The following is a 26,757-nucleotide window of genomic DNA, read 5'->3' on the forward strand; positions in this document are numbered from 1 at the left end:
TTTTCACTTAAATTTTTTGGTCCCGTTTCCAGAGGTGTATCAAAAAAATCAGAAAAAATTCAAGATCAAAAAATTATACCTCTAGAATGCCCGAAATTGGTCAGAATAAGGTGATCTCGCCAAACGAGCACTGCCTCGTGACCATGCCCTCAGGAAGTCTCCGAATCGTTCAGCTCAAGCCGGGAGGTACAATTAATTTGGGCAAATTTGGCCATTTCCTGGTCGATGGAACATTTGGATACGCTTATGGACAGGCCTTCGAGATCGTTGCGGACAAAAAGGTGTCACCAATCAAGCACTTGTTGGTAGACCTCGAAGACAGTAATGACGGAACGCCAATTCCAGAGCTCAAAAGCTCTGCTAATAACAAAGATTTAACTGATATTGGACAAAAAATCCAGAAACTGACGACACAGGATATTGAGAACATGAAAAAAGATGGCGAAGGTAATCAGGTCGCACGTCAGATTATCGAAAAGATGATTCAGAGCCACGAAGCGTTTGAGAAAAAAACGGTCTTTTCTCAAGAGAAATATTTAACTAGAAAGCAAAAGAAGTTTGCCAGACGGTTCCAGATCGACAGTCTGAGCTCCTCCGCCTTGCTCAACTACTACTATCGGGAAAAGGACCCGCAGAGGGTGCTGGATTTGAGCGAGGAAACGTTGGGTTTGATGATGAGCCATGCGAATATCATGCCCGGTGGAAACTATTTAGCATTGGACGAGACGGGGGGATTGCTGATTTATGCTCTTTTGGAAAGAATGCAGGGGCTGGGCTCAATAATATGGTTGCACGAGAACGACCAGCCAAACACATGGGTGCTCAAACAGGCCGGATACACAGATGTTGAGCTGGACAAAATGCTGCGTCCGATCAGCTTTCTGGATTTTTTTGAGCCCGATGAAGACACAGGCAAGGTTTTCAAGTTCACGGACCAAGAAGTGGAGGAGATGCCGCCACAGCGCCGCAGCATGTATGCGAAAAGACTGGCAAAGGCAGAGAAATTGAGACAGACAGTGGAGATGGTTGCAAACCACGATCTTGATGCGGTAGTGAGTATTTCCACCTTGAACCCGGCAACCCTAATTCCTCGTGTGCTGGAGGCATTGGCAGGGTCGCGGCCAGTTGTTGCGTACCACCAATACAAGGAAATGCTGATCGAGCTTGACCATGTTTTGCAGAAAGATAAACGGGTGATCATGACCAACATTTCCGAAACCAAAGTCAGACGCTACCAGACGGTGCCTGGAAAATTGCATCCATTAATGACGTCCAGAGCTGGTGGAGGGTACGTGTTCCACGGCCTGAGAGTGTTGCCTGTGGAGGGCGTGCAGGCTGTTGGACGGGGCAAGAAGCGCAAGAGCGACGAGTCGGCCGCCTCATAGAATCTCATCGCACATAGACTGTAGAATATTCCAGTTCGGTTTCCAGCCAACAATGTTTCGTATGTTTCTGCGGGAATCGTATCTGATACCGCAGGTCCAGTTTGGGAGAAGGCTTTTGGTGTGCTCTGCCTGTTCGCGGTAGCCAAGCTCAAAGACAAAACCCTCGAACGTTCCCCGGCGCACGAGCTCGCCCAGCGCGCTGTAGAACTCGAGGTTTCCAACAAGCGCGTGTTCCGGCTCATATTTGAGGACAGACTCTTCCACTCCTCCGGCTGGGCTGAAGTGTTCTCGAGGAATGTATGGAGGATTGGAAAGAAGCAGGGTCGCGCTCGTTTGCGGGAGCTGGTGCTTCAGTAAATCGCCGTACTGGAACTCGACCTTGGCCTTGATTTTTGCAGAATTTAGCTGGAGATTTTCCTGGCTGAGAGCAAGTGCCTGTTTGCTGATATCCAACGCTATAACTTTTCTAACATTTGCGAGTGTCGCTACGCTTAGTCCAATGCAGCCAGAGCCCGTGCAGTATTCCAGCACGTCGACCGGCCCATTGCTCTTCGCTATCACCTGCTTCAGCGCCTCACACCACTCCTCGGTGTCGTTCCGCGGAATCAGGACTCCCGGCTTGCACTTTATTGTCAGATCGCCAAACGGCTGGGAACCCAGGATATATTGTAACGGCACCAATCTGGCTCTCTGTTCAACGGCTGTCTGCCACTGGGACTTGGGAAGTTCCTGCTGGATCCAGCGGAGTTCCTGCGCTGCTTGGCTAGCGGGAAATCTGGACTTCAGAACCTGCAACCATGACATAAGTTATTTTTTTTTATTTTATTTTCCAATCTCTAAATATTTCTCCAAATATTTTTCCAAATATCTTCCTGTATTCTCGTCTATATACATTACAGCCCCTTTCTCGAATAGTACATGTATGCTCTTTCGTGGGCCTCGTGACTGAATGGAGAGATGACCTCGGACTCGCCAGGTCTGGCGATCGGGTTTCTCATGTAAACCGCATGACACGTGCGGAACGAGATCTCGATGTGTTTAGGTAGCACGGCGAACGGAGCAATGAACTGACGCGGTCTCCATGGCGTGAAGTACGGCTTGGACGGGTCCTCGAGACCCCACATCGATTTCTGCCACGGCAGGTCCACCTTGTATCTTCCCTTCTCCTGCACCTCAGACCAGGAAGGAAGTTTAGGATGCTTGATGAGTCTGCTGACCCAAGTGGACACTAGCGCATCCTCAGAAGGAGCTTGCTCCTTGTGGTCTTTTCTGACTTTCTCCAGGTAGCCCGACTTGAGCTCTGCCAGCGCCTGCTTCACTTTCTTGGCCTTGGTATCATCGTAGAATTTACCCTGCGGTTGGCCGTTCACGTACTTGGGCAATATCTTGGAGATCTCGTCGTTCATCTCCTGTTCGTCGCCCTCGAACAACGCCTTGTTGTTGGCCACCATCTGGTATATGTTGATACACTTTTTCGCGAGAGCAGCGCCAAACTGGGGCTCGAACACACTGGCATCCACCTCTCCCTCGACGGCCTTTGCTGTGTTCACGATATCGGCCAGGATCGTGTTTCTGGTAATGCTGTTCAGCTTCTTGCCGAGCTCGTTGATTTTCGACTCCTGTCGCGAGCCAAAACGGGCCACAACATCGTCGTGCTCCGGGGGAGGCAGGTCCGGGTTGTACAGATCGCCATACGCCTCTCGCATCTTCTTCTGCTTATCCCTCTGGTTCTGCCACACGGTGAGCGGGTCGGACCTCGCACGGTTCACGAATTTCTGCCACTGGATCACCTGCTCTCTGTCCACCTTGTATGCCTCTTTCAAGCTCGGCTTTTTCTCTCCCAGAGCTTGCAACACTCTGTCTGGCTCCACGCTGAACACGTCTCCAGGACTCAGCGGATACGAAGGATGTTTGATAGAGACGCCATTGACCTTGACGTCGCCGGCAAGAATGAACTGTCTGGCCTGTCTGACCGACGAGGCGAACATGGCACGGAAAACAGCTACATCGAGCCGTTTTTCCAGCACCGCGAACGTCTGCAACACCATCGGAGTCTCGTCGTTGGCCTTCCCACTGAGCGACGCATCCATCTGGGCCACTCCGTCCAGTTTTTTCTGGAACAGCTTGAGCCATCTGCCCTCAGGGATGTGTTCTCCGTGGTATCCTCTTGTTTTCTGTTTCGAGTCCCATTTCTGCATGAACATGGACATCACCTTGAACATCGGCGCGCGGTCCTTGTAGAAGTTGAAAAGGTTGTGCTTGTTCAGTGCCATGCGCACCCGCCCCCGCGTAAGGGAGAACAGGTTTGTGGCTTTTCTAGGCATGGTGGATGGAAGATGTTTTTTTCGAAAATTTTGCAAAAATACACCAAGTGCCGTCGGCCAGCGTCGATCGGCGCGTTTTTCATCACAGTCCCGGAAACGGCAATACGTAAATATCAAGATATTGCAGACACTCCAAACGCACCAAACTTGGCTCCCCAATCTTCCATGCCTCCCAGACACGCCAGACCCCGCGTAATAACTAGCCAGCCGGCCTACAAGTTCGCCACCCTCTATGCTGCTCCGTACGAGTGCATGTTCCCCGTGGTGGCCACCAAGCCGGAACTGCAGTCCAAAGACGGCATCGACTTCACGACCAGTGTGCGTTTCGAGCCAAACAACGTCCAGAAATACTCACAGCCAATCAACGTCAAGTATACTGTATCCTCCAATGCTCCGAAAGCCAAATGCGATCCACTGAAACGGGTCTTTGCTCACTACGAGGAAGACAGACTCAGCGGCCTGACTTTCGGTGTTTCCACCATCACGTGCGGCCCAGACGGCACGTTCAGCGTTGGGCGGTCCGCAGCTATATTCCCAGATACCCCGATCGGCTCGAAACGGTCCCTGGACAGGCTGGACGTGTCGTTTGACTCGACCACTCCGTCGCCGGTAGTGGTGCAACGGCTGGGCTCGCTCAAGAAACGCAGACACGACAGGCTCGACAACTCGATGACGATCTCGCAGCGGGCAATTTTGCGCATGGTCGACGACTCGCTCGTCTCCAGCGACACGGAACTGTACACCTCGATACTGCAGGAGGTGCGGCCGCAAACGTCCAACGTGCGGGCCTCCAGAAAGGAGAAAGAGGCTGCGAAGGAAACCGTCAGCATCGACGCCGAGGACCTCAAGCTGGCCCTTTCGGAGAGAGCGCTGACTCCGCTGAATTCGGGAGTGTTCAGGGACGACTAGCCGTCAATGTTCGATATCCAATATATTAGCGTGGTCATTATATACAGTAGCCTGTCTTACCTAGTTCGACGTGGAAACGGTCCCGGAAACGGCTTTTTCGATCGTGAAGCCCGGGTCGGATTTTCTCTGCTCTCTCATCTCGTCCTTGGTCAGCATCTCGTCCGCCAGCTCCACCTTCACGAGCTCCTTCACCGTGGCTATCATACCGGCCTGTTGCGGACATATTCTGTGGAACACGGTCTGGTGTCTGCGGTGAAGACCGAGTCTGAGCAGCGTGTCCTTCTTTTTCTGGGGCAGCGCGATCGCAGACCGCAACTGCGTCACTTTGAAATACTTGGGCGAGGCCATTTCGATGAGAATATTTTTCAGCACCAATTTTATATATTTTGCACTGCCGGAATAATTCCATGTCGTTTCGACCGCACTCCTCTGCCGTCACGGCGCTGGCACTGTCGGCTACCGGGCGGATTGGCGTGAGCGCGTGCGTGGACTCGCCTGCTGTTGCGCTCAGCTCGGTTTTGAGTGGCAAGGTCGTCGCAGAGCTGGCCAACGACACCATCAAGCCGGTCACGTTTCTGGGGTTCGACCCAGCGCAGCCCCAACGGCTGCTCAGTTGCTCCGGAGACGCGAAAATCTGGGACATCGAGACGCTGCAGCCCGTCGTGAAGATGCACGGCTCCAACGTCGTCCAGGCCGCGTATCTGGACAACGGCGTGGTAGCAGGCGGCAGCGGGACCAGCGTCGATTTCTACGACTCGCGCGTCTCAGGCCGGCCCATCGGCACTCTACAAGGGTACCACACAGACGACGTGCTCAGCATTTATGCTGCTACGGGCACACAGTTTGTTTCTGGCGGGAACGACGGGGTGGTGAACCTTTTCGATCTGCGCGGAGCCAGGAACATTGCTCTGGACACAGAGGTCGTTTTTGACATGTTTGGCAGAATCAGCGTGACTCAGGTGGCGTGGAAGTACGGCCGGTGTTTTGCAAAGCTGCATGGCGCGGCCCGTATAGTGGAAATCGACTTTGTGCGCAAAGACAACGAGATCACATCACAGCACGCCGTCGTGGTGGATGAAGAAAAATATCGGGTCGATTTTGCATTTGCGGGAGACACGCTGGTGGCAGGCGGCGACCGCGTGGTGGAGGTGGACAGCCAGAAGCCGCTGCTACAGGGCGAGCGCGGAGAGGTGCTAACGAGGCTGGCGTTCGCTGGGACAAGCGGCCTGTGTGCCTCGACTAAGGGATACGTTTATAGCCTTCGCCAGGACATTTAAAATTATATGTGCTGCTACCGTTCCACGGAAAATTTATGCGGGGCTCCTAATTTTTTTTAAATATTTCTCATCTGTGTTTCTTCTCTCCGGCTATCAGAGCCACTTTCGCCGCGAAGTTTCAAGACCCCTGTCAAGGTCGTTTGCACAGTCATTGCTAGCCATGCTTGGGCTGTTCAAGAATATAATCAAGAAAAGCCGGTCCACAGGCCCCGAAACGGGCCCCGTGGACCCAAACAACACGGACTCTGGTCCTCCTCCCGCGATCCCTACGGAGTTTGCCCATTTCTACTCAGAACTGCCGTCCAGATACACCTTGCTGGAGAAGATCGGCGAGGGAGCGTTTTCCGTGGTGGTGAAGGCGCTGGACACCGAGACTCAGGACTTTGTAGCCATCAAGATCATCGACAAAACAAACATGAAACCCGAACAAATCAACTCCGTGCTCAAGGAAATCAGCATCATGTCCAGGCTGGACCACAAGAACATCACCAAGCTGTACAACTACCAAAACTCCTACAACTCCAGATACTGCTTCCTGTTCCTTGAGTATGTAAGCGGTGGGGAGATTTTCAACCAGATTATCAAATACACGTATTTCAGCGAGGACTTGTCGAGACACGTGATCAGACAGGTCGCCAGCGCCGTCAAGTATCTGCACTCGCAGGGAATTGTGCATCGAGACATCAAGCCCGAGAACCTGCTGTTTGTCCCGACAAAGGTGATTCCGCGCTCCGCACAGGAACAGAACAAGGCCAGACGGCGTTCGGACGACAACAACAAGCTGGACGAGGGCAAGTTCGTTCCGGAGTACGGCTCTGCCGGTATCGGAGTTGTCAAACTCGCAGACTTTGGGCTCTCCACCGTCCTGTACAACGAGAACATGCAGGCCAAGACTCCCTGCGGAACAGTTGGATACACCTCTCCCGAACAGCACATGAACCTTGGATACACGAAAAAGGTGGACATGTGGGCCATTGGCTGTGTTTTGTACACTCTGGTGGTTGGATTCCCGCCTTTTTACTCTGCTACGCAGGATTCAAAGGATATCAGCACCAAAGTGTCAAGAGGCGACTACAAGTTTCTGAGTCCGTGGTTCGACGAGGTCTCGGATGATTGCAAACGGCTGATTGCCAATCTTCTGATAGTGGATCCCGACGCCAGGTACTCCATTGACCAGCTGCTCAGAGATCCGTGGATGGTGAGCGGATACGAGGACCGAGTGGCTACCAACCACAGCAGCGAAAGCGTTCCGCAAACAACGTTCGACGAGGCGCTGTACAAGAAGCTGAACCGCACGGCAGACAACCTGGCCGACGGGCTTCTGGCTCCGCGCGCAGAAGCCATTCGGCTCGTCTTCGACACGGCCAACGGTGTGCAAAGAGACGCTACGCCGCAGTTGGCTGCTCCAAAACCAGCAAATCTCGGTGTTCTGGAAGAGGACGAGCCTATTGAGATCCTTGAGTTCCGCAAACCGCCAGACTCGGACTCCTCGCAAGTTAGTGACGAGCTCGACGAGGACTCGGACTTTGAAGACACAGACCTGACGCCCAAGCCGTACGCCAAGTATTCGAAGTCTCCGTCGTACAGAGAACGCAGAGCAACGCCGCCCAAGGACGATCCGCTGTCGGGATTCGACGCCGAGCGTTCTGGAGGCACGTCGACAGACACAACCAGCATGACCGCGAACGAGGAGTCGTCGATTTTCACGTCCGAAATAGAAGACTTCAACACGGGAACCAAGCGCAAATCGTCGGTGTGCTTCCAGATCAAGTCGTGCAAAACAGGCAGCTGCGGATCGACGTGCTCTTCGCTCGCGAACGCAGGAGACTCGCGGTCCTCGTCCATCACGAAAAGTGTTTCTGAGACGCACAAAGTTTATCCACGAACTCCCCAGACGACGCAGTTTGTCGAGCTCGGTGACGAAAGCGATGAACTTCGGGAGGGACTGGAAAACGTCACAATGGACGACACCACGCCCGTGGAAAACAGACGGCCTGTGCCGGCAAAGAAGTACACCGTGCTGAGCGAGCCGTCGCCGGTTTTCGACGCAACGCTAAGCAACACGTTCGACCTGAAACTTACACACTCCAAAATCCTCGAGCGCCGCAAAATCAACGGGTCCTCGAAAACAGGACCAGAGCTATAGCCCCTTTCGAGCAGTACGATCGTTGACGAGCCATTATATATCATTGTAAACATGCATTATTATACCTGTCTGCTAGTAATGGTTCAGCCTCCACAGCCGCACCTTGCCGGCCTCGTTGCCCGTCGCGAGCAGCTCGTTGTTCGGGCTGAAGCACACGCTCGTCACACGGCCCAGCGGCGTCCCGCTCGTCGGCCAGTTCGAAAACACCCGGCACGTTGGCAGGTGCACCAGCCGCAGCGCGTCTCTCTTGTCACGTGACGCGACGCACATGACCTGGCCGTCGGTGGTGAAGTCGATGCTCGAGATCGTCGTGACGAGGTTCTCGACCGTGCCGGCCGGCCTGTGTGAGTCCTTGAGGCGGTCGTACACGTTGACGACGCCGACGTTGTTGCCGACGGCCAGCCATCTGCTGTTGCTGCCGCCAAACTTGATTCTGGTCACGCCGGTTCCGGAGTCGTCTGTCCATCTGTCGAGCGTCGTTCCGGCGTCGACGTCGAACTCCCACACCTCGCCGGCCCTGTTGACTGCGGCAAGCGTGGTATGTGCGTCTTTGGCGGTGGTCTGCGAGAAGTCAAAGTCCACCAGGGTGCCCTCTATTTTGAATCCCTTGAGCCAGACACCGGTCTTTGGTGAGATGATGTTGATCCAGCCGGAGTTTCCCATGAGGCCGAGAAACTTGCCGTTTTTGCTGATGCGGAAATGTTCGAACGATCGCTGTGTTTTTTCGTGGCCATACATTCTGCTGATTTTTTCGATCGAGCCACCAAGCACGTCCCATTTGTGCATGTATCGCCGTCTTCCAGCGGCAAAAATGTCGTCGCCGTTGAATGCCGCCGTCTGGATGGGCGAGTTACGCAGATGCAACGACGTCACGAGGTTGTTGGTTTTCCCGTCGATGTGGTAGATTCTGAGCGTACGGTCGTAGCCTCCGGTCATCAGAAGCGGCTGAGACTCGTGGAAACAGAGTGTCTGGACAGCCGACCTTGATATTTTCTTGATGTTGGCGTCTGTCAGCCGCGAGACGTCGATCTTGCCCGCCGGCAAGAACCGTGTGTCCTGGCTTTTTATATTATGGGTCTGGTTGCTCTTTAGGAACTCGAGCAGCGGATTCGTCGACACCAAAACGTCTGTGGACGCGTGGCCGGCCTCTGCGTCCTGCTCCTGCTCCTCCTCGGAGTCTCCCTCAATCTGATCGGCCCAAACAGGACGCGGATGGATTCTCTCGAACTGCTCCCGCAGCCGGTGGATATACTGCTTGCCTCTGATTTTGTCGTCTTGGGCGGTCTTGCGCAGCTTGCGCAACTTGTCGGCACCCAGAAGAGACACGCTGACCTTTTCGTCGTCGCTGTCCTGCCACGCGGCCTCGTCGTCGTCGCTGTACTCGCTCATGGAGTCGGAAGCTGGCTCGTTGTCGGAGTCTGTGTCCATTCTGTCCTCGTCGCTCTCGTCGACAAAGTAGAGGTCCTCGTCCGCCATGGTGTCCATGTTGCCGCTCTCGGCGTCGGACTCGGACTCGGAAACGGCGTCCCTGTTTTTCAGCTGGTCCAAATGCTCGTCCTCACTGCTATCGTCATATGTGAACAAATCCTTCTCCTGTTGCTCAAAATCGAACAGTTTGTCGACCTGTTTCAGGTTCTCACCGAATCCCTCACTGTCGCCAAACACAAGCTTCTCCAAGTACCGCTCCTCCTCGTCGGGCGGAGGTATTTCGATAGACATGGTAATATATTTTTTCTAAATTTTTTTTATTTAATTTTTTTGTAGTGCATATTCGAACATTTTCATTAAATAAAACATGCGTTCTTCTTTGGCAAGATTCAAGTACGTATTTCTGATCCTCATCCATACTAACGTCCAGCCGCAGCTCGTCCTACTACAACAAGTACACGTACCAGATGTCGCCGGCCATGTTGCGGGCCAGACAGCCATACTTCTGGAAAAATCTGGCCCTGTTCGGCGTGCTTGCTGGTATCTCTGGCGGAGTCTATCTGTACACATACTCGTTCCTGATGAAGGACGACTTTGAAGACATTCCTATTCCGCCAATCAGCGACGAGAAGCTTGCAGAGCTGAAAAAGGAGTACGAGGCCACCCACAAGAAATAACCCCAAAGCAAACCGTTTAACTGTACATAGATATATTATTTAATCGTCAAGCACGCTCTATCTGTCACCACGTCTGCCCTTTGCGGCCAGTTTCCGCCTGTCGGACTCGATCTGGTGCTGGATCTTGTCGCTGTTCTTCTCTGTGAAACTGATCACGTTTGATAGGTTATTGTTCCCGACACCGTAATAGGTGGCACGCGAGTTCTGCAGGACAATGTCCTTGTGGTCGAGCTTGCCGGAGCTGATGAGTTTCTGATTTTCAGCGTAGAACTTTGCCATGTCGAACTCCACCATATTGGGCGAGTCCGATCCGTCAGCAGACCTGCGCTGTGTCTCTTGCGCATCTTCGTCCTCGCTCATTTCCTCTGGTTCCTTGTTGACTCGCAAAAGGTCCACATTTACGCTACTTTCCGCCACCTCAAGCTTTGCGGTCTCTTTGATACCCAGCACCTTGCCAAGATCCAGCTTGGCCAGCGACGATTTCTGCACCGGTGGCTTCTGGACCCGTCCAGAGCACACTTTCTCGCCTGTGAGTTGTTTTGTCTCGTTCTGATCGCTCACGTCCTCGTCTGATTCATAGCCTAACAACCCCATAAATTAAAAAAAAAAAGTTAAAAAAATATTTCTAGTATGTCTTGTCAGATCTGCAACGAGGCCCCGTTCAAATATAAATGCCCCCGCTGCGGAATCAAATAGTAAGTGCAGAACTTTCTTTCTAACACATAGCTGCTCGCTTAGTTGCTATAAATCCGAAAAGCACCAGGATCCAGAGACGCCCCCAGTGCCCCAGCGAGAGCCAGTAAAGCCTCTGCCCAAGGTGGATGATCCGGAGCTCCAAAAGCTGCTGAGCTCGCCGGAGTTTGTGCAGTACCTGAGAGAGCCCGTGATACAGCTCAACATACGAATTGTGAACGAAATTCTCAACGATGTGTCCATAACACAGGAATACAACACAGAGGGACGGACAGAAATAGCTACACGCAAAATCAGTAATTTACGCAATAAGGGACTCGAGCAGAACGCCGCGTTCGACGAGTTCTGCAACCTGGTGTTGAATTTGCTCGATAATGAAAATGACAATCCTGCGTTATAACTAAACAATCAGCTTGCCCTTGAATTTGTTCTTAGGAACACCCTTGACCCCAGTCAGCTTGATGTGGAACAGCTTGCCGCCCTCGTCCAGAGGAACAGACCTCAGCTTGTCAGGGTTGTCAAGATTGAGGTCTGCAGTGGTGACAAACATCTCGTCGAGGCCTGGACCGCCCAACGTGACACAGCTGACTCTCTGCGCAGGGAAAGTCCATCTGTGGACGATGTCTCCCTCCGGGTTGACCTTGATCACGCTGGCCCCGCCCCACAATGCAACGTACAGATTTCCCGAGGCATCGATGCACGAGCCGTCGGGTCCCAGCTCGCCCATGATGCCGATCAGCGATCTGATCTTGGAAACAGGGAGAAACAGAGTTTCTGTGCTCAGATCAGGCAGTCCGGTGCTCTTGTCGAATTTGTACTTGTAGATGCCCTTTTCGGTGTCTGTCCAATACATGATGTCGTCATGCCAGTTCAGTCCGTTCGGACACGTGACGTTGTCCTTGATGATTTTCGGGTGTTCCCAGTCGTCCTTCAAAAATTTGTAGAAGGTAGCTTGATTGGGCTTTTCTGCGACAAAGTCGCAAAACGTGCCGATCCAGAAGTTGCCCTCGGCGTCAATGGCGCCCTCGTTCGAGCGCAATGGCACCGCCTTTTTGAAGTGTTGCTTCTCCGGGTACTTGGCCATGTACTTGAATTGCTTTGTCTTCAAGTTGTACTGGCCGATACCGTCTTCTACACCACAAACGTAGACGTCTGGGTCTTCAGTAAACCCAATGACACCCACGCTGCCGCTCACTTTGTACTCCTCCACCTTGTCTGGGTTTTCCAGGAAGGCCCTGTGGATTTTGCCCTCGATGATATCCACCCAGCTCAGGGAGTTGTTATCCGGGTTGTAGGAGACCCCTTCTGATAGTCTGCCTTGGAAGTTGGTGAATTGCTGTTGTTAGTGCTTCTGAGCAGTCAATTACGTACCTGAGTCACGTTCGTCGCCATTTTGAAAAGAAGTGATAAATATTAACTGGTAAAGAATGATACAGAGCAAGCAAACACTAGCTAAACGTCTGGGGCAGCAAGCGAATAAATAAAATAATAAAAAAAATATTTGGTGAATATCGCCAATGTTCCGATATCCTCCAGAAATTACCTCAGTGCTGGCACCGCTGGTGGTGATCCAGGGTCTCGGGGAGGAGAAATTGCTGCTCAAACAGACCAGCGCCCCTGAGTTCCCCAAAGACAAGCAGATACGGCTGCACGATGCAAACTCTCCAGATAATCCGTTGGGCAGACTGCTGTCAGATCCCGACACCATTGAGCGCAGATTGCCGACGGTGCAGGTTGCGTCCGGGCTAGAGCTGGCGCACGTGCTCAAAGACCACTCTCTCGACTCCGAATACTGGTACAAACACGATGAAAATAAACATCTCTCGTTCAGGTTCAAGTTCGCGGGATCCACGTTCCAGCTGCCCCAACTTGCCGAACGGGCCGACGACGACAACAGCGATTCGTCCGACGAGTCTGCTAGTGCTTCGCCCATCTCGCCATTCAACCCAGACTCTCCTTGCTACCGATCGATTCTGCCCCTGGAGTGGATCCAGAAATATAGAGAGCTGCTGCCGTCTGTATTCATTGCCGTGCACGAACTGGACGCAGAGTCGGACGAAAACGACAAGACACTCGCACTGGAGCTTAACGCTACCCGCGAGAAGCTGGCCAAGCACGGCATCAGGTTCGTTTGTCTGCTGCTCTGTTCGTCTCCCAGCACCCCGGAGCTGGAGGAAAGAGTGGCCACTTTGCGCAAAACCACGAGTCTGCCCTCGAAAACGGGCATTCTCGTGCTTCCAGCCGGCAGCCAGAAGGAGCTGGAGTCGTTTGCGGGCGTGCTAATGGCGCTGATCCGGCCGTGGTGCATAGAATATTACACTGCGCAGGAAAAAAAGGTGAAGAAACAGCAGCTCACAGACACCTCGTACAGCGAAAAATTCTGGCTCGCGCGCCAGGCCCTAAAGAGCGCAGTTCTTGGCGAGCTGAAAGGCGTCACCGAACAGAGCACCAAGCTCATGGAATACTCCTACGAGAAGCTCATTGACGTGATACGCAGCATAAGTCTCGAAACACAGCCAGAAAGATGGCAGGAATGTCGTTTGTTGCTCGACTTTGCCGGCATGCACATCACGCGTGGATACCTGGTACTTGGAAATGCCAACATGGCGTACAAGAAGTTTGATATCCATCTGCAGAACATCCTGTCTGTGCTCCCGCCTCGTTCGCTGAAATCGTACCCCGTGATCTCGTGGCTCGCGCTGCAGCTGACCTGGCTCGCACAATTGGTCGAGAAGTGTCCAGAATCGATTGTTCCTATCGAACGGCCTTTCCAGCAGCACTCGGTGTCCAAATGGTTTGGCAATGCCGCCGACGGGCTGCCCATGCCGCACGGTGGATACATATATCTGCAGGCGTGCTCTTTGGTCCACCGCCGCCAGATCCAGGCGGCCAGCGGCGTCGACGTCTACGACACGTACATGGCGCTGAGTCCGGACGAGGAAAGACACTTTGATTACCACGGGACGCGCGTCCGCCTGCTGTCGCGCGCGCTGGAGCTGTTCACGAGAGCGAAAAAGACAAAATTCAACAGAAGCGAGTCGTACGTGTACTACCAGCTGGGAGAGGAGTACTTTGGTGTGGAGAACTACTCGATGGCCGCAAACAACTTCCTTGTGGCTCTTTCTGTGTTCAAGAACGAAAAATGGAACCAGATCGTGGCCATTATTTTGTTCAGGCTGTTCCAGTGCTGTGTGAAGCTGGAAAATTATAGGGATGCACAAATATACCGGCTGCAGCTTTGCACGCTGGAGGACCGGTTTGTGGCACAGTTCAGAGATGAGCTCGCGCAGGAGGTGCCGGGCGACGAGCCTGTTGTGTTGAAGGAGCCGCTGTTCGACAGTCACGTGGTCTTCAGACACCCGTCCGTCTCGCTGCACGAAAACGCGCACTTCCAGCTGTATCTGCGTCCGCTGGTGAACAGCCTCATGTCAGAGCTTATTGTCGAGCGCGTGGAGATTGCCTTTGCTGGCGAGGAGTTCCAGGTTGTCGTTAAGAACGACGCTGGGCCGAGCACGCCGTTCAGTATTGTCGCAGACGGTTGCGCAAACCTTGACTTTTCAGACAAACAGGCCAAGGTGTTGCAATTCGAGCTCCACCCGGACAAAATTGGCATGTTCACCGTGGACGGCGTGCGTCTGGTGCTGCGGTCCGGCTCGCTTTCGTTTGAAAACCAGCTGGTGTCGGTGTGCCAGTCGCCAGACAAGCTAAAATGGTACAGGGCGTCCAGCTCGAAATTCAACAAGCCGTTCGAGTACGAGATTGTCAACGGAGCGCAGAACGCGTTCGAGGTGATCCCGAAACCGCCTGAGGTCGATCTGCGCGTCAGCCATGCCAGCATCGCGTACAAGGGAGAAAAGGTGCCAATTTCAGTCCACATCGGCAACCAGGACCAAAACACTTTTGGTCTGCGCCTCCATGCCACTGGAAAAGTGGCCACGACGTCTCTGAAGGTCACGTGGGCCGACGAAGCAGACCACAGCACCAGCTACCGTGTTCCTGGCGCACTGAGGCCCCAGGACTCCACAGACATCGAATTCTTTGCGTACCTGCCGCTGGCAGAGACAACCGGCGACACGGTGAAAATCGACCTCCAGATCGACTATCGGATCGACAACAACGAGAATACCGTCGTCCGCAAGACCAAGCCTGTGCAGATCCCGGTCGTCGACCTGTTTATGACCAGCTTCAAGATCTATCCGTCGCTGGCGTCGCATATTCCGTCGCTGTTCGACGTGAGCGCCGCCGATATCGTTGCTGTGCCGTCGCACGACCGCTGCTGGCGCTCAAAGCTGGGTATTGAAAACGTCTCTGCCGACGACGTGGCTATTTTTAACGTTTCCGTGGAGATCGTCAAAACGACGCCGGAAACGCTCATGGAGACGACGTTCACGGACATCCCGGTGTCGCGGCTGGGCGCAAAAAGCACCGGCAACGGCTGGTTTGAGTTCCGGTGCCGGTGTGCGGACGGCGTGTTCAAAAGGTCGACGGGGCTCGAGCTGTACCTGTCTTTTGAGTACGTTCTGCAGGGACGGCCGCAAAGTCTGACAAACCGGTACAAAGCGCTCCTTTGGAAGGGCACGCTGCCGCACATGGACCCGCGCACGCTGGTCAGCGTCGACGACGCCGCAGACGCGCTCCACGTGACGTACGTGATTGAAAACCCAACGTCGCGGATCTTCCAGTTCAGCACGACGCTGTCGACGAGCGAGAACTTCAAAATCAGAAACTACAGAAACCAGCACAACTTCTCGGTGCTGCCATTCATGAAACAGGTCGTGCGGCTGGAGTACGAGCAGCTCGGCGGCGAGGAGTGGACCAAGCTACCAGAGTTCCGCATCTACGACCTGAACTACAAAATCTACCTGAATGCGCAACCAACAAGCGAGCGCCTGCAGTCGCGCGCAGACGGTCTGTACGTACGCAAGTAATATCCGGAAAATAGACTCGCAAGTCCATTAAGTACCTAGTTGATCTTCAGCAGCTCGACATCAAAGATGAGAGTAGCGTTAGGAGGAATCAGGCCCGGGAACCCTCTGGAGCCGTAGGCCAATGGGCCCGGGATCGTGAGGATGGCCTTCTCGCCCAGCGACAGCTTGGAGAACCCTTGTTCCCAGCCAGCAATCACCATACCCTGGCCAATTCTGAACTGGAAAGGCTTGTTTCTGTCTCTCGAGGAGTCGAACTTCTTGCCGTTCTCCAAGGTGCCCGTGTAGTGCACAGTCACCAGATCACCTGGCTGAGGGTACGTCTTGCCGTCTCCTGGGGCAATGGTCTGGATTTTCAATTCTGACATGTCTAGTGGCAAACGATATAAATTTATGTTAATGTACAAATTTTCGTGGATTATTTTTTGCGCGCCGATCGTCTCACCGACGGCGTCGACGGGACCGACGACGCGCCCGCACGAGCTCTGCCCCGCCCGCCCGGCGTCGCCTTGACGGGCGTGTCCTTGGGCTTGAAGTTGCGCGGCACGCTCTTCGAAACCGGCGTCTTGCGCTGCTTGCGCGGCGCCGGCGTCGCGTGCACAGCCCGTTTCGCAGGCACCTTCTCGTCGTCCTCTTCGTCCACTTCCTCGTCCTCGCCGCTCTCCTCGTCGTCCACGTCGTCCTGTGCCTTGGGCTCTGCGTTTTCCTCCGCCTTCTCGTCCGCCTCGGCGTCGTTATCTGCCTCCTGCTCGATCTCCTTCTTTAGGTTCCGTCTCGTCGTGCGCGTCCGCAGCTTCTTCTCCTCCCGCGCGCCCTTGCGACGCGTCTGCGCGCCCTTTTTCTCCTCCTCGTCGCTGCTGCTCTGTGCCCCTGTCGCGTCCTCGGTTCCGGTCGTCTCCTCCTTCAGCTTCACCCGCTTTTTACGCCCGCTCCGCGTCGCCTTCTCCTTCTCCTCGCTCTCGCTCTCCTCGTCTGTCCGCGGCTTGCGCGAGGCCCGTCTTTTGGGCGTCTTCTCGGGCTCAGCCTCCTCCTGCTTCTCCTTTTCGTCGTCGCTCGCCTCTGCCGGCTCCAGCGCCACACGACGCCGCGTTCTCACGCCTTCCTTCGCCTCGGCCTCCTGCTCAGGCTCTGCCGGCGTCTCTGCCTTGTTGCGTCGCGTGCGCCGGCGAGTAACCGGCGTCTCAGGCGTCTCCTTGCCGCTCTCTGGCTCCTCGCTCTTTACTTGCACCTCCTTCGCCTTCGACTCGTCCTTGGATTTCCGTCTTGTGCGCGACGCCAACGAGTCTTCACGCTCTTCTTCCTCGCCCGCCTCCTCGTCGGTCTGGTCCTCGTCCAATTTCTCTAGTCCTTTCAAATTATAGTACTTGTTCAGCTGCCGCGTCACATCGCTCTTGGTGACGCTGAATTGGGGAAACTTCTCGCCCAACCGCTTGATGATCGTCGCGTAGCTCGCCTCCCGCTCCTCACCAAGCGGCTTGTGGTAGCATATTAGGTTTAGCAGATACAGTGTCTGCTCGCGCGTCCACTCCATCGTGCACGAAAAAACACAGACCGCTATTTTTTTTCACAACGGTCCAACTTTCGAGGTATCCGGAGTGGTCTGCGGAGGGGGTAGGTCTCTACTGTCGCAACCACATCCACTACACTTCAGCCCGGCAAAGCTGTCTCATTTGTCTACACAAACTCTCAACCTACCGTCCGGTCCAGATAGTCCGTAATGTTCTCCAGCATCTCCTTCTTGGTCTTCGCCTTCGGAATCAGGTTCGCCTTCGAGTTCACATACACCTTCAGCTGGTCTGAGGTGAAATCGTTCAGCTGTCCCAGCTTGTAGGCCTTGAGCACGATGTCGTCGGTCAACAACATGGCCTTTTTGTCCTCGCGCGTCGGCTCCACGTTCAGCTGCTGAAAATTGTCCATTCTGTTCAGCTCTGCACGCACTGCTGCCACTAGCAGGCTCAGCTTCTTGGAGTTTCCCAGCCGGTTGCGCAACTCCATGCACTTTTTCTTTAACTGGTCCTGCTTATTGACCATCTGCTGTTTCTGTATTTCCAGCGGGACCTGCGGGTCGTAGTCAACCTCACGCTGCAACAGATGGTCCTCCAAAACTTTGAAGTACCACTCGATCTGGGGATTTGGTAGCGGCTTGAAGATGTCTATAATCTCTGTAACGAGGTCTTCGATTTGATTGGGGAATATCGGCGCACTCGGCTCCATCTGCAGCAGATATCCGGGCAGACAGCGCACGTCGTCTTTGAACGGGAGTGGGATGAGCGCAAGGCCCTCGGGGTACGGCTCGATGCTGGTGCTGTACCCCAGAGAGGCGGCTGTGGGGACCAGATAGTACGATGTGGGGGCCTGGTTTTTGCGGGTGGACCCCCACGCAAGAGCTAATTTGCGTTTTGCTGTGAGCGCCTGGTACAGTGCCGAGAACGAGCGGCGCGAGTGTGTGTACTGCTCCAGGTCGCTCGGAGTGACCAGCGCAGGCGTCCCGACGGAATAGTGGTGCACAAAATACTCGATTTTGCGGAACCCAACGATTTGCAGCACAGGTTTGTTCTCGTTGTCGAACGGCTTGGATATAAGGTCTCTGTTTAGTGTAGCATGCTGGTTTTCAAAGCCTACGGTCGATACCACGTCGTCGTCGTTGACCTTGGCTCCCGTGGCGGTGTCCAGCTTCACCGACTGCGATTCCACGTACCTGTATGTGCCGTTGTCATCAAAGAAACGGTAAGGACTCTGCAACCGGGGCTCTTTAAATAGCGGGCATCCCTGGACAGACATCTTGATGTCGCGCAGCGCCAGGGTGCATCTGAAGGAGGTTCGTCTGAGTTCCTTGGTCCGCAGGATTTTGTCCTCGACCTGATCGATGTCCAGCTTCTCCACAGCAGGCCGGAACTGGTCAAGGGTCTCAAAGATCGTCTGATACTCCGAAAGATCGAAGTCCGGCTTGTTGGCGAGCAGAAACGGGGTGATGTTGATTTTTTCCAGACTGAGGTCGCCGAGGATGTTCCAGAGGGTGATTTTGCGCGATGTGTTGCCGTTGAAGGGCCGATCGCAGTCAGAGAAGAGGAAGATGCGACGGACCGTGTACGGTTTGGTGAAACGTGGGGGGGCCACAAAGTTAGAGCGCGCGACCTGCAGCATGCGGGCAAGTTGCTCCCCACAATTAATTTCCGGGTTCTCCTCGAGCACCTCGACAGAAGCCCCATCGAACTGCTCTATCGTCTGCAATTGGTCGATGCTGATGTCCTGCAGCTCGAAGACGGGCAGCACGCCGTCGACCGACGCGTCCTTCTTGCTGCAGTTGAAGATAAAGCACCCGAGCCCCGTGTTGGGCTGGGTCTTGACCAGGTCTCTAATCAGCCCTCCCACACAGGACATGATCCTGGACACATGGCTGCGCAGCGTGGGCGTCAGGTGCACCGCAAAAATAATGCCCTGGTGCAAATCCTTCTCGTCGAAATCAGAGCTCATGGCAGAAACTGGCCCTCGTATAATTTTTTGCTGCAATTTTTTCTATTTTTCTTTATCATGGGTAAACTTTTAGATCTCGTGCTCCACCCGGCCGAGTTGAAGGCCGTCGTGCAATTGTAAGCTGCTTTCTGCTGTCCGTCCACTAACCAATATAGCAAGTATTTCAGACACATCGAAAACCCGCTGGACACCAAGTCGCAGTCTCCGTCCGAGGCCCTGTGCTACAAGATGCTGGCCCACTGTTCGCGTTCTTTTGTGGCCGTGATCATGGAATTGAACCCCGAGCTGCGCAATGTCATCATGCTGTTCTACCTGGTTCTGCGGGCGCTCGATACGATCGAGGACGACATGACGCTCGACCCTGAGCTGAAGATTCCCCTGCTGAGATCGTTCGATTCGAAGCTGAATCTCAAGGACTGGACATTCGACGGCAACGGACCAAACGAAAAAGACCGTATCGTTCTGGTGCATTTTGACAGTGTTCTCACCGAGTACCACAAGCTGCAGCCAAAGTACCAGGACGTCATCAAGGACGTCACGCGCAAGATGGGCAACGGCATGGCCGACTACGTGGTGAACGAGGAGTTCAACCTCAACGGCGTGGCCACCGTCAAAGACTACGACCTGTACTGCCACTACGTGGCGGGACTGGTGGGCGAAGGGCTGACGCGGATGATCGTGGCAGCAGACTTTGGACACCCGGCCCTGGCCGACAAAATGTACCTCAGCGAGTCTATGGGTCTTTTCCTGCAAAAAACAAACATCATCAGAGACTTCCGCGAAGACCTGGACGACGGCCGGTCGTTCTGGCCGAGAGAAATCTGGGCCAAGCATACAGACAAGCTCGCCAACTTTGCGCAGCCCGAGCATCTCCAGGAGGCCCTGAATTGCAGCACGGAGCTCGTGCTCAACGTTCTGGACCACGTCAAGGACGTCCTGGTGTACCTCTCGATGGTCTACGACCAGTCCACGTACTGTTTCTGTGCGATCCCGCAGGTGATGGCCATCGCCACGCTGGCCCTGGTGTTCCAAAACCCGCACGTGTTCCAAAAAAATGTCAAGATCAGAAAAGGAGAAACGTGCAGCTTGATACTCGAGTGCAGAACCTACGAGGGCGTGCTCAACGTGTTTTCCAGATACCTCCGGGTGATCCACCACAAGTGTCCTGTTTCTGACCCGCTGTATCTCGAGGTCGGGATGAAATGCGGCGAGCTCGAGCAGTTCATCGAGGAGCTCAACCCTAACCCAAGCCATCTGCCCAAGGGCCTCGAGCCACGCAAGACCGTGTACTCGGAGCTGGCCCAGACGAAGATCCAGAAGGACGCTGCCGTGGCCAGAAAGTTGTGGAGAGAGCAGTTTGCGTGCAACCTGTCTCTGGCTCTTGTCGCGGTGTGCGTGGTCACGTTATTATCTAAGACCTATTAACAGACTATAATATCTCCCACTGTGAGTTGCCGTAGTCCGTCGCGTAGAAGTACTCCGGGTGGTCGGGCAGGCGTTCGTGGACGAGCGCCGTGCGGTGCTGCTGGCTGTCCAGCGTGCGTTGTATGTGCTCCAGCGGCACGATCATCTGCATTTCCGGCCTTTCTGCAACCAGCTTCAGTTTCAGGTCGTTCGTGCTGGCTGACACGTGTCTAAGGTACTCGACGCAGTTGTCTGGCAGCTCCCGGCGCTTTCGGATCTCCGAAATTGCAAGATACAGCGTCTCGTGCTCTGTGCCGCTCGCGTGGCACTGCAGAAGAGCCAGCACGTCTTTATCCGAGAGCGGGATATTGAGCCGTGCGGCCAGCTCCAAAATGTTCAGACTGCACAGTTTGGCGGCATGCTTGGCAGCTCCCTCGAACAAAATATGGAAATGGCGGTTTTCAAGCAGATGTTGCAAATTATTTCCTGCAACATAGCGTAGCACAAAAATCATGCTACCAAAATGGCCGCAAAAATATATCGAGCGCAGCGCAGCGTACAGGGCCAGCTGCACGGTCCGCGGCTTGAGCTCGATGACCTCGTCGAAATGCTCTTCTATCTCCTCGTAGTTGTTTCTTGCAAACAGCTTGTCCTGGAACATTTTGGGCGCCAGCTCGTCGTACGAGATTGGAATCTCCAGCTCGTCGAGAAATTTCCAGCTGTATGTCGGTCCCAGCAAGGCCGCTGCCGTGGTTGCCACCGGAATCTGTGCCTCCTGGTCGCGCACCTTCAGAACCACGTCAAACGCTCGCTCGAGGTTGTTATTTTCCACGAAAATTCGGCACAGATCGAGTAAAAACTCGCCCGTGAATTCTGTGTCTGTCAATTCAGGATACACCGCCGCGACGACGTCGTGGTTGCCGTTTTTGAGCGCGGTAGCGGCCAGACTGGCGTAGTTGAGCGGCGTCAGCATCGTCGATGGCAGTTTTCGCAAAATAAACAGAATTGTCTCGGTGTCGTTCCTGTTGCTCGCTTCGATCAGCAGCGTGATCGCATACAGTCTTTCCATGTGCCGGGAGTCCACGAAGGAGTTGGCGCCGCGGAACTCCAGAACGGCCATCTCGTAGCTGCCGTTTTCCAGGAACCCGCGGATCTTGTATCCGCGCGCGAGGTCGGGCGCCTTTTGCTCGACATATGTGAAAAATAAATGGTTGTAGTACGGATTATTTTTGCGCAGAAACACCTTTAGTGTGAAATCTAGGAACCCTGTTGCCGCGTACTGCGCTTGCTGAAGCACGCCGTACACCTGCGGGAGTTTGTTGTGCAGCGATTCTTTGGGGCCGAGCTCGGCGAGTTTCTTGAACAGTGCCGTCTTCTGTTTTTTGGTGGCCCTGGGCAGCGACATATATATTTTTGATATTATTTAAGTTGACTGAATATTTTCTACTTCTCCACATTTTTGTGCATTTTTGCAAATCAAATTGCCATGTTTGCACCAAAACGCTGGCTCAAGAAGCCCGCAAACGCGGCCTGCAAACGCTGGACGTCGATCCACGTGTTCAACCGCGACATGAAGCTCAAACAGCGCGAGCGAGCCGCGCGCGACGAAGAAAGCCAGATGGTGGAGTATATCAGGGACGAGGTTGCAAGACGCACAATCGAGCGGCTGGCGTTCCTGAAAACGCCGTTCTCGACGGTCATGGACTTCGGCTGCAACGCAGGCAACCTCGAGCGCCAATTGTGCGACGTTCGTCCCGACGACGACAAGCGATGGCGCGACGATAAAAACCTTGTGCGATCCAAGATCGAGAAAATTTACATGGTGGACTCGTCGCAGAACATGCTAGACAAATATAGAGACGCCCCGTTCAACTCGATGCTGAACATCGAGCGCATCAATGCGGACGAGGAGGCGTACGCGCACCCGCTGCTTTTGAAAAAGGACATGTTCAACGTGATTGTGTCCAACTTGTCGCTGCACTGGATCAACGACCTGCCGACGGTCTTTAAGAAATTGTACAACTCGCTGCAGCCGAACGGGTGCTTTGTCGGGTCCATGTTTGCCGGCGACACGCTGTTCGAGCTGCGCACGGCGCTGCAATTGGCCGAGATGGAGCGCTGCGGCGGTCTTTCGCCGCGTGTGTCGCCGTTCGTGGAGTCGTCCGACGTCGGCACCCTGATGCAAAAAGCCGGCTTCCAGATGCTCACGATCGACGTCGAGGAGATCATCGTGGAGTACCCGGACGTGCTGGCGCTCATGAAGGACCTGCAGCTGATGGGCGAGTCGAACTCCATCCTGAGCACGCCGCCTGCTTTGCGCAAGGACCTGCTGATCGCGCTGCAGCCAATCTACCACGCCATGCACGGCGACCCGCGCACGGGCAACCTGCCGGCGACTTTCCGGTTCGTCTTCATGATCGGCTGGAAACCTGGAGAAAACTTCCCGCAGCCGGCAGCACGCGGCAGTGCAAACGTGAATCTGAAGGACGTACTAAACTGAGTCGCACTCGATTTCCTGCAAAGCTTCCAGCGCAGCCAACCGCACGCTCGCGGTCGGGTGTTTCTTGCTCAGCCACGTCAGCCGTGCCACACAGTCGCCTTTCGTGTCTGCCGGGTCTGCAACAGCCAGCTGCACAAATACGCGAATGGCCACCGCGAGCCGTCCCGGGTGTGTTTTTCCCAGCGTGAGGTTGTACACGCGCACAAAGATGCTCCGCACAGCAACGTCTGCTGGCAGCGGCAGGTTCAGCTCCAATGCGTTGCACAGGAACCGCAAGCAGGCGTCCTGTGTTTTGGTAGCACGTTCGACGCGGCTCTGTGCGCCCTCGAGCGGCCTCAAAATCGACAAAATGTCGCCCAGCACGGTTTTTCTGTCGTCTAGCTGCTTCCAGGCCTGGAAGAACGCCAGCAGCGCCGCGTTGGTGGCCTGTGCCAAGGACTGCTGGGACCCGGCAGAAAAAGAGTAGCCTTTCCAGAACTCGCGAGAAAGCTCCCTGTCTTGCACGAGATGCGCACGGTAGATGTTCATGAGGGCCTGGAAATGGTCAACGTCGGACTCTGGCGGGCTAAAATGCCAGCCGTTGAGGTCTGCCACGAGCTTTAGTGCTGCCACGCGCAGCCGCTCCATGGTCTCGCCTGCTATTCGCAGAAGTTTGCGGTCAATGAGGGCGTGGTCGCCAAATTTGTCCCTGTTGGCATCGATAAGCTTCATTGTCGCCGATCGCACGAGGCTGCCGACGTCGCCGCGGTTGGTGACCGTGTAGTCGTCGAGACAGGAAATGAGAGTCTGTTTCTGGTGCTCAGCCACGTAGTGGCGGTGCAAGTACTCTGCGAGCGACAGAATGAGACAACTGCGCAGCTCTGCGTCGGCGTGTCCCGTCACCAGCCGCAGCACGTCGTCGACCCTCGTTTCGAGCCAGGTTGCGTGTCCCACAGCGCGCGCGGCCACCAGACTTCCGCTTTTGATGTAGGACAGCCATTTCGCAATATATTCTTCTGGTAGCACGAGCACCGCCGCGAGCTCGCAGAATCGCTGCGAAACCTGGTCGCTGCTGTTCCTGACGACGTGGAAGACGGTCTCCAGCTCGTGGTCGTTGGGAACAAATCCCTGGCGACACAGCACCGTCAATAGGTACAGATACTCTTCGCCTTTGTGGAACGGGTCTCTGTGGAAGTCGAACGAAAACTCCACAAAGAGGTTGTGGTATTTGTCGGTTTCACGTTCTGCTGTGTCCTGGAGCAGCTCGGCAAGCACATAGAACTTCCCCGGCTGGAACTCTCCCTGGAAATACCGTTCGACCAGCTTTTTGTGGCCGAGTTTTCTCAGCGTCTTTGCTGCCCGCGTGCGAATCTCGTAGTCTCTGTGCAGAACGGCATGCTCCAACGCGGCCTGAATTTCTCTCTGCAAAAGGCCCAGCTCGCAAATGTCCAGGCTCGATGCAAACGCGCGGTCGAGCTGTCCCAGCGCCGTGTAGTCCAGCGTCTCTATCAGTTTCACCTTGAGGCTGTGTTTGTCGTTGCGGTCGAAAATCTCGCCGTGGCGGCCGACCACCTCCTGCACACACGCCGCGCTCGCACGCCGCACAATCAGCTCCTTGTCGAAACAGCAGCACAGCACCAGGTCGCGGAAAAATGCCCACCACAGCTCCAGCCCCACCTCGTTTGTCTTGTACCGTTTGGCCAGCGACCAGATGATAAAACACGTCGCGTCGCGCACGTTCGACCCGACCGCGTGGGTCACGCGGTACTGCTCCAGGAAAAGCGTCTGGTGCAGCAGGGCGGCCAGCTCGGGCAGGAAAGCCGTGTCCAGCTGTCTGGTGCGCGCCTGCTCGCCGATCGCCAGCAGCACGCCGTGGAAGAGCTCGACGTCGATCGACTCGGCATCGACGCGGCCATCGGCGGAAAGCTCGAGCTGTGCAACCAGCGCACGCACCACGTCGTTGCGCAGCTGCTGCGGCAGCAGGCCCGAGATCTTGGCCAGCTGCTTCGCCACAGAGTACCGAATCACCGTGCTGGCGTGCCCGACAAAATCAAATAGGTAGTTGCATATCTCCTCGACGGCGTCGTAGTCGCTAGTGCGCACAAAATGGACGCCCAGCTTGCCGAGGTTCTTGACGAAAAACCGCAAGCACGAGGCGTTCGGCGTGTCCAGCTCGTTCGCAATCAGCACCAGCAGACGCTGGCCAAACAGCTCGAGCGTCTGCGGCGCACACAGCCTGAACAGGTGGTTTGTCGTCATGAGGAGGCCGAGCTGCTCAAATATGCTTTTCTGCTCCCACGCAAGCGAGTTGAAGTTGTCGGCGACGAAGCCCTGCAACAGCGGCGCACAGTCGGCACGTGACAGCAGCCGTGCCATCAGCAGCGCGGCCGCGTCGCTCTCCTTGCCGCTGGACTGGAGGTATTTGCGCGAGAGATCAAATATGGCCTTGGAGAGACTGGGCCGGATTTTCTCGAGCGGAAACGGCACCAGGACCAGAATCGACAGCCACACAAGCAAGAAAAACGTCTCCTGCCACTGCGCGCGGTCATTGTCGCCGAGACCGTCCACTCTGTCAAGAACTGCCGTCAACAGGTACAGATCGCTGGTCAGACAGTTGGAGACCACCTTGATGCCTCTGATTTTGGCCAGATGGTAAAATATCACGCCAGTCTGCTCCCCACACGCCAGCTCCTCCGCCAGCACACGACGGTACACACTCACCAAGCGGCCCACAAACGAACGCAGCCGCGTGTCCAGGAGCTGAGGGTTTGGCTGGAACTGCCCAATGAGATCCAGCAGGGCCTTCAGCGCGCGCGGGTCGCCAGTCTGGTCCCCGCCCAGCGTCCTGTCAAGCCGCAAATCTATTTCCCGCAGGAGCTGGTCCGAAAGCTTTGAGATCTGGACGTCCTCCATGTATTTACAGTATTTTTATTTCTACATGAATATTTGTTTATGTGCACAGCCATGATCGGACAAACACACAGGGTCCGGTGAATTCGGGGAAGTGAACGGATAAAGACGGATTTTGACAGCGCAGGGCAACGCGCCGCCCTGTGCACGCTTCACTTCGCCGGAGCCGGCCGTTCCAGCGCAGGTTCTGGCACCTCCTCGACACGCTCGAGGCGCACGTCGAAATGGTCGCTGCGCAGCGCACGCAGCCCGCGGTCCAGCTCTTCCGGGCCGCCCGCGGCCTTGTCGTCGACCGTCTTGTACAGCAGCTCCATTTTGTTCATCCAGCGGTGGGTGCCCTGGTACGCGGTCCGTGGGACGGTGAACTGGGCGAGCTGCAGCCGCGGCGGCAGCGCGAGCACGCGCACAGTGTCCAGGAGGTGCCAGACGTCATTCTGCGAGCGCGGGTTGGGCACGAGCCGGAACGTAGCTCGGAACAAACGCATGTGCAGAGGAGCTGCGGTGGAGTGAAATATTTGCGCCAGGCGCGCCGATCGACGCGCCGGCGCAGGGTTTCTATAAATTACTTGCAGCGTGCTAAGCCTTGGCACGATCGTGGCGAAGCAGCCGTGTCGCGCCCTGCATGGCTAAGCGTCTATCAGGAGTATATAATGATTGTTTGGAAGGGGCCAAACGCTTGGAAACGTCAGCGACATCGCGCCGAAGCCTTGGATCTGCATTTTTCAT

At 55.1% G+C, this 26,757-nt stretch overlaps 21 protein-coding genes across 21 annotated transcripts; 9 read left to right on the plus strand and 12 right to left on the minus strand.

The window, feature by feature from the left end:
• Nucleotides 1-86: 86 nt before the first annotated feature.
• Nucleotides 87-1,385, plus strand: KL928_000182 (uncharacterized protein; the record flags this gene model as incomplete). The annotated part of the gene is made up of 1 exon (XM_043202227.1): nucleotides 87-1,385. One exon carries the CDS (start codon nucleotides 87-89, stop codon nucleotides 1,383-1,385), a length of 1,299 nt encoding a protein of 432 aa, XP_043062077.1.
• A 238-nt stretch (nucleotides 1,386-1,623) lies between these two features.
• KL928_000183 (uncharacterized protein) lies at nucleotides 1,624-2,189 on the minus strand (the record flags this gene model as incomplete). The annotated part of the gene is made up of 2 exons (XM_043202238.1): nucleotides 1,624-1,851; nucleotides 1,923-2,189. 2 exons carry the CDS (start codon nucleotides 2,187-2,189, stop codon nucleotides 1,624-1,626), a joined length of 495 nt encoding a protein of 164 aa, XP_043062078.1.
• An 89-nt stretch (nucleotides 2,190-2,278) lies between these two features.
• Nucleotides 2,279-3,658, minus strand: KL928_000184 (uncharacterized protein; the record flags this gene model as incomplete). Its single annotated transcript, XM_043202249.1, has 1 exon — nucleotides 2,279-3,658. The coding sequence occupies one exon, from the start codon at nucleotides 3,656-3,658 to the stop codon at nucleotides 2,279-2,281; it is 1,380 nt and encodes a 459-aa protein (XP_043062079.1).
• Nucleotides 3,659-3,721: 63 nt separating this feature from the next.
• KL928_000185 (uncharacterized protein) lies at nucleotides 3,722-4,618 on the plus strand (the record flags this gene model as incomplete). The annotated part of the gene is made up of 1 exon (XM_043202260.1): nucleotides 3,722-4,618. The coding sequence occupies one exon, from the start codon at nucleotides 3,722-3,724 to the stop codon at nucleotides 4,616-4,618; it is 897 nt and encodes a 298-aa protein (XP_043062080.1).
• A 60-nt stretch (nucleotides 4,619-4,678) lies between these two features.
• Nucleotides 4,679-4,966, minus strand: KL928_000186 (uncharacterized protein; the record flags this gene model as incomplete). The annotated part of the gene is made up of 1 exon (XM_043202271.1): nucleotides 4,679-4,966. One exon carries the CDS (start codon nucleotides 4,964-4,966, stop codon nucleotides 4,679-4,681), a length of 288 nt encoding a protein of 95 aa, XP_043062081.1.
• Nucleotides 4,967-5,025: 59 nt separating this feature from the next.
• Nucleotides 5,026-5,895, plus strand: KL928_000187 (uncharacterized protein; the record flags this gene model as incomplete). The annotated part of the gene is made up of 1 exon (XM_043202282.1): nucleotides 5,026-5,895. The coding sequence occupies one exon, from the start codon at nucleotides 5,026-5,028 to the stop codon at nucleotides 5,893-5,895; it is 870 nt and encodes a 289-aa protein (XP_043062082.1).
• A 160-nt stretch (nucleotides 5,896-6,055) lies between these two features.
• Nucleotides 6,056-8,041, plus strand: KL928_000188 (uncharacterized protein; the record flags this gene model as incomplete). The annotated part of the gene is made up of 1 exon (XM_043202293.1): nucleotides 6,056-8,041. One exon carries the CDS (start codon nucleotides 6,056-6,058, stop codon nucleotides 8,039-8,041), a length of 1,986 nt encoding a protein of 661 aa, XP_043062083.1.
• Nucleotides 8,042-8,113: 72 nt separating this feature from the next.
• KL928_000189 (uncharacterized protein) lies at nucleotides 8,114-9,760 on the minus strand (the record flags this gene model as incomplete). Its single annotated transcript, XM_043202304.1, has 1 exon — nucleotides 8,114-9,760. The coding sequence occupies one exon, from the start codon at nucleotides 9,758-9,760 to the stop codon at nucleotides 8,114-8,116; it is 1,647 nt and encodes a 548-aa protein (XP_043062084.1).
• Nucleotides 9,761-9,936: 176 nt separating this feature from the next.
• KL928_000190 (uncharacterized protein) lies at nucleotides 9,937-10,146 on the plus strand (the record flags this gene model as incomplete). The annotated part of the gene is made up of 1 exon (XM_043202316.1): nucleotides 9,937-10,146. The coding sequence occupies one exon, from the start codon at nucleotides 9,937-9,939 to the stop codon at nucleotides 10,144-10,146; it is 210 nt and encodes a 69-aa protein (XP_043062085.1).
• Nucleotides 10,147-10,203: 57 nt separating this feature from the next.
• KL928_000191 (uncharacterized protein) lies at nucleotides 10,204-11,082 on the minus strand (the record flags this gene model as incomplete). The annotated part of the gene is made up of 2 exons (XM_043202327.1): nucleotides 10,204-10,689; nucleotides 10,921-11,082. 2 exons carry the CDS (start codon nucleotides 11,080-11,082, stop codon nucleotides 10,204-10,206), a joined length of 648 nt encoding a protein of 215 aa, XP_043062086.1.
• A 157-nt stretch (nucleotides 11,083-11,239) lies between these two features.
• Nucleotides 11,240-12,231, minus strand: KL928_000192 (uncharacterized protein; the record flags this gene model as incomplete). The annotated part of the gene is made up of 2 exons (XM_043202338.1): nucleotides 11,240-12,088; nucleotides 12,211-12,231. 2 exons carry the CDS (start codon nucleotides 12,229-12,231, stop codon nucleotides 11,240-11,242), a joined length of 870 nt encoding a protein of 289 aa, XP_043062087.1.
• A 125-nt stretch (nucleotides 12,232-12,356) lies between these two features.
• KL928_000193 (uncharacterized protein) lies at nucleotides 12,357-15,767 on the plus strand (the record flags this gene model as incomplete). Its single annotated transcript, XM_043202349.1, has 1 exon — nucleotides 12,357-15,767. The coding sequence occupies one exon, from the start codon at nucleotides 12,357-12,359 to the stop codon at nucleotides 15,765-15,767; it is 3,411 nt and encodes a 1,136-aa protein (XP_043062088.1).
• A 35-nt stretch (nucleotides 15,768-15,802) lies between these two features.
• On the minus strand, nucleotides 15,803-16,132 carry KL928_000194 (uncharacterized protein; the record flags this gene model as incomplete). Its single annotated transcript, XM_043202360.1, has 1 exon — nucleotides 15,803-16,132. One exon carries the CDS (start codon nucleotides 16,130-16,132, stop codon nucleotides 15,803-15,805), a length of 330 nt encoding a protein of 109 aa, XP_043062089.1.
• A 50-nt stretch (nucleotides 16,133-16,182) lies between these two features.
• KL928_000195 (uncharacterized protein) lies at nucleotides 16,183-17,295 on the minus strand (the record flags this gene model as incomplete). Its single annotated transcript, XM_043202371.1, has 1 exon — nucleotides 16,183-17,295. The coding sequence occupies one exon, from the start codon at nucleotides 17,293-17,295 to the stop codon at nucleotides 16,183-16,185; it is 1,113 nt and encodes a 370-aa protein (XP_043062090.1).
• Nucleotides 17,296-17,450: 155 nt separating this feature from the next.
• Nucleotides 17,451-18,545, minus strand: KL928_000196 (uncharacterized protein; the record flags this gene model as incomplete). Its single annotated transcript, XM_043202382.1, has 1 exon — nucleotides 17,451-18,545. One exon carries the CDS (start codon nucleotides 18,543-18,545, stop codon nucleotides 17,451-17,453), a length of 1,095 nt encoding a protein of 364 aa, XP_043062091.1.
• An 85-nt stretch (nucleotides 18,546-18,630) lies between these two features.
• On the plus strand, nucleotides 18,631-19,358 carry KL928_000197 (uncharacterized protein; the record flags this gene model as incomplete). Its single annotated transcript, XM_043202393.1, has 2 exons — nucleotides 18,631-18,681; nucleotides 18,759-19,358. 2 exons carry the CDS (start codon nucleotides 18,631-18,633, stop codon nucleotides 19,356-19,358), a joined length of 651 nt encoding a protein of 216 aa, XP_043062092.1.
• Nucleotides 19,359-19,466: 108 nt separating this feature from the next.
• Nucleotides 19,467-20,663, plus strand: KL928_000198 (uncharacterized protein; the record flags this gene model as incomplete). Its single annotated transcript, XM_043202404.1, has 1 exon — nucleotides 19,467-20,663. The coding sequence occupies one exon, from the start codon at nucleotides 19,467-19,469 to the stop codon at nucleotides 20,661-20,663; it is 1,197 nt and encodes a 398-aa protein (XP_043062093.1).
• Nucleotides 20,664-20,667: 4 nt separating this feature from the next.
• KL928_000199 (uncharacterized protein) lies at nucleotides 20,668-22,047 on the minus strand (the record flags this gene model as incomplete). The annotated part of the gene is made up of 1 exon (XM_043202415.1): nucleotides 20,668-22,047. One exon carries the CDS (start codon nucleotides 22,045-22,047, stop codon nucleotides 20,668-20,670), a length of 1,380 nt encoding a protein of 459 aa, XP_043062094.1.
• An 81-nt stretch (nucleotides 22,048-22,128) lies between these two features.
• Nucleotides 22,129-23,119, plus strand: KL928_000200 (uncharacterized protein; the record flags this gene model as incomplete). Its single annotated transcript, XM_043202428.1, has 2 exons — nucleotides 22,129-22,925; nucleotides 23,092-23,119. 2 exons carry the CDS (start codon nucleotides 22,129-22,131, stop codon nucleotides 23,117-23,119), a joined length of 825 nt encoding a protein of 274 aa, XP_043062095.1.
• A 14-nt stretch (nucleotides 23,120-23,133) lies between these two features.
• On the minus strand, nucleotides 23,134-26,034 carry KL928_000201 (uncharacterized protein; the record flags this gene model as incomplete). The annotated part of the gene is made up of 1 exon (XM_043202439.1): nucleotides 23,134-26,034. One exon carries the CDS (start codon nucleotides 26,032-26,034, stop codon nucleotides 23,134-23,136), a length of 2,901 nt encoding a protein of 966 aa, XP_043062096.1.
• A 149-nt stretch (nucleotides 26,035-26,183) lies between these two features.
• On the minus strand, nucleotides 26,184-26,750 carry KL928_000202 (uncharacterized protein; the record flags this gene model as incomplete). The annotated part of the gene is made up of 2 exons (XM_043202450.1): nucleotides 26,184-26,586; nucleotides 26,725-26,750. 2 exons carry the CDS (start codon nucleotides 26,748-26,750, stop codon nucleotides 26,184-26,186), a joined length of 429 nt encoding a protein of 142 aa, XP_043062097.1.
• Between the last annotated feature and the right edge of the window lie 7 nt (nucleotides 26,751-26,757).

The sequence above is a fragment of the Ogataea angusta genome (genome assembly GCF_019207475.1).
Source record: "Ogataea angusta isolate 61-244 chromosome Unknown 61-244_NODE_1_length_1302399_cov_90.877568, whole genome shotgun sequence".
NCBI classification, from domain to species: Eukaryota; Fungi; Ascomycota; class Pichiomycetes; order Pichiales; family Pichiaceae; genus Ogataea; species Ogataea angusta.